The sequence below is a fragment of the Nicotiana sylvestris genome, chromosome 4 (genome assembly GCF_000393655.2).
Source record: "Nicotiana sylvestris chromosome 4, ASM39365v2, whole genome shotgun sequence".
NCBI lineage: Eukaryota > Viridiplantae > Streptophyta > Magnoliopsida > Solanales > Solanaceae > Nicotiana > Nicotiana sylvestris.
This window is the reverse complement of record NC_091060.1, coordinates 178,018,285-178,021,411: the sequence shown is the minus strand read 5'-3', so window position 1 is coordinate 178,021,411 and position 3,127 is coordinate 178,018,285. Positions and strand designations below refer to the sequence as shown.

Genomic DNA, 3,127 nt, shown 5'->3' with positions numbered 1-3,127 from the left:
CGCGGGAAGTGCCGGACCACAAGGGTCTATTGTACGCAACCTTACCCTGCATTTCTGCAAAAGGCTGTTTCCACAGCTCGAACTCGTGACCTCAGGGTTAAGGTACATAGCCCTGATGGTATATAACATGGTATACATGTTATATACATGGTATATATAGGTAAAATATTGGATTTTAATGGTATATAACATATATAACATATATTGATGGTATATAACATATATTGAACACCCTTTATCGAGGATTTTTTTTACTTATTTCAAGTTTGAACACCCTAAATGAAATTCCTAGCTTCACCCCTGCGTGACCCCCTGGTCACATGGTAGCAACCTTACCAGTTACGCCAAGGCTCCTTCACGATACAACTGTATTTGCAATAAATTGATTATGGATCTTCTTACCTTTTCTTTGGACAAAGCTCCTTATTCAAGCATGACAATATGACAAGACTTTCTATCGAGACATGGTAGCAAAACATCTTGTCACACTTGGACATGTTTATATAGAAAACAAATCAAAATTCTTGTACAATGTACTCCAGATTGAAAGGAAAACTTTTCGATATGTGTTAATGCCTATACTACAAGATCAAATACTCTTTAATGCCTTTAGTCTGATTATCCGAGAGCAACAGCGGCATAACATTTCTCGTTAAATTATCATTCAGCAAAAGAAAAGGATCCTTACCTTTCACTTTCTTAAGGAAATGAATTTGCCAGTAAGCTCGAAATGTTCCATCACTAGTAAGTTTCAAATGCAAGATCAATATGGCTGCAACTCCAGCCTTTGTATGGCCAACAAGACCGAGTTTTTAACATCAGTGCTCGGAGCTCCTGAGATTCCACAGTCCAGCTGAAGACATAACTCCATAAGCTATCCAAACAAACTTGGCGACCCTTTACACAGAACGAGTAGCAAATCCCCTATCGATCATCTTTTCCACCAATTCTTCGTGCTTCCTTAGTTGCCCCGACTTCCTTAGTTGTTTTAGAACCATGTCATAAACCGACTCACTTGGTCTCAAGCACTTGTCCTCGATCATCTCTTTAAAATATTTGTAAGCATTATTCCAATGTCCCATCCCACAGTACATGGAAATCAAAATCTTGAAAGTGTTCACATTAGGCTCCACTTCATTCTCATCCATTTCTTTCCAAAGTTTGATTACCATGTCAGTAGATTTCGAATCCGCAAACATTTTCATCAATATATTGTACGTTACTGTATTAGGCTTACACTTCAACTCCTTCATCTTTGCATACAATCGATGAGCAGCATTCACATCACGAGCCTTAGCAATGCACCTAAAAATAGGGTTAAAGGTAGAAGCATTTGCTTCACATCCTTTCTTAACCATAATGTTAACCACCTTAAGAGCTTCATCGCGATTCTCATCCCTACAATGAGCATCAATCAAGAAATTATACGTGATAACATCAGGGGAACATGATAGCCTCTTCATCTGATTATAAACCTGGAGCACCTTCTCCGTCCTCCCTGCCTTCACATGGACGCGCATAAGGTTATTAAATGTAATCGCATTAGGTTGACAACCCGAATCAATCATCTCCGAGAAAACATCATACGCTCGAGTAATTTGCCCACCCCTACACAATGCATCAATCACAATACTATAAGTATACACATTAGGCTGCACCCCTGCCTCCTTCATTTCGCGAAAAACCCTCTCTGCCTCGGATATATTACCCGCCCGACACCAACCATGAACCAAGCTAGTGTACAATACCACATCAGCCTCAAATTTATCCTTCAAGCTATCAAAAAAAGATTGTGCTTCTAGTGCCCTTCTTTTCTTACACAGTATCCCTATAACTATAGAAAATGCATTCCTATCGGGCTTACAATCATAATCCTCCATTCTATTAAACGTATGAACAGCTTCAGAAGCAAGCCCGGCCCGAACATAACGACGAATCAAAATCGAAAAAGTTTCAATGGGAATTTTCACATTTTTCAGTTTCATTAAATCTATCAAATGCCAAGCAACATCAAATTGGCGCACTTTACCAGAAAGATCGATCATTTCGTTGTAAGGCTCAGGGTTTAGGAAATATCCACGCGCGTCACGCGCAGCAGCCCAGTTGAAGAAAGCTAAAGCCTGTGAAAATGGGATGCCGTGGCGAACTGACCCGCATTTTTCAATGACCCGGTTTACGACCCGCGGAGAAATGGGGCGGTTATCGAAGGTTGTAGAGAAGTCGAAGGAGAGAGTAGGGAAAGTGACGTTAGGGTTTAAGGTGGGGGTGGGTGCAGGGTTTTTGCGGTGATGGTCTTTGATTAAAGAATGAATCTTTTCAGCTATTTCAGCTTCTTCTGTTGATAATAGCTCAGTTGGGCAGGTGGGTTCGCCGTTTTCGACGGCGCCGTCGTCGACGTCGATGTCGACGGCGCCGTCGTCGACGTCAATGTCGGCGGCGGCGAGCTCTGAGGTGGAAGCAGAGGTGTAGGTTTTGAATTTGCTCTGAGAAGAGAATGGACTGAGAAAATTGCGAGAGATATTCAAACGTAACAGGGATTTCGTGACGGCCATAGCTTACACTTTGCTGATGGATTCAGATTCTCAATAATTTGCTGCTTACTGTTATTAACCTTCTTTTATGTGTCGTTTTTTCTTTTTTTCTTTTTCTTTTTGGGATTTTGTTGCTTTTGTAGCCCTAATTTTATTTTAAATTTACCAAATGCAATATGTGTACGATTTATTATACTATATATACTTTTCTTAAATAGCCTCATTTTATGTGACATTATCACTGGTAAGAAAGTCAAAGAGATATTTCTTCCATCCCAATCTGTTCAAATAATTTTCTAATATTTTGATTATTAATTATTATAGCTTATATTTGGTATTCGTATTTTATAATTTTCAAAATATATAAAGTTTATGTAAAAAAAAACTTGGAGTATTTGTGTTCAAACTCAATATTAAGAAAGTAGATATTTGGATTTCATACATTGAAGTAATTTATTAGTGTTTATTTTTGTGTCTAGGTTTATTTGCATTGCAACTAAGTGCTTGTTTTTTTTTAATTAATTTATTTAATCTCTTTTAACCAAAAAAAAAAAAGTTTCTTGAAAAGTGGATTGAGGTGCTTTTCCAAAAAAAAA

The 3,127-nt window shown here is 38.4% G+C and overlaps 1 protein-coding gene across 1 annotated transcript; it reads right to left on the bottom strand.

Moving 5' to 3' along the window:
* Positions 1-468: 468 nt before the first annotated feature.
* On the bottom strand, positions 469-2,659 carry LOC104245025 (pentatricopeptide repeat-containing protein At1g20300, mitochondrial). The gene has a single exon (XM_009800572.2). The coding sequence runs from the start codon at positions 2,550-2,552 to the stop codon at positions 900-902; it is 1,653 nt and encodes a 550-aa protein (XP_009798874.1). The 5' UTR covers positions 2,553-2,659; the 3' UTR covers positions 469-899.
* Between the last annotated feature and the right edge of the window lie 468 nt (positions 2,660-3,127).

Coding starts and splice junctions, on each gene's coding strand:
- LOC104245025 (XM_009800572.2), bottom strand. CDS start 2,552: ATGGCCGTCACGAAATCCCTGTTACGTTTGAATATCTCTCGCAATTTT.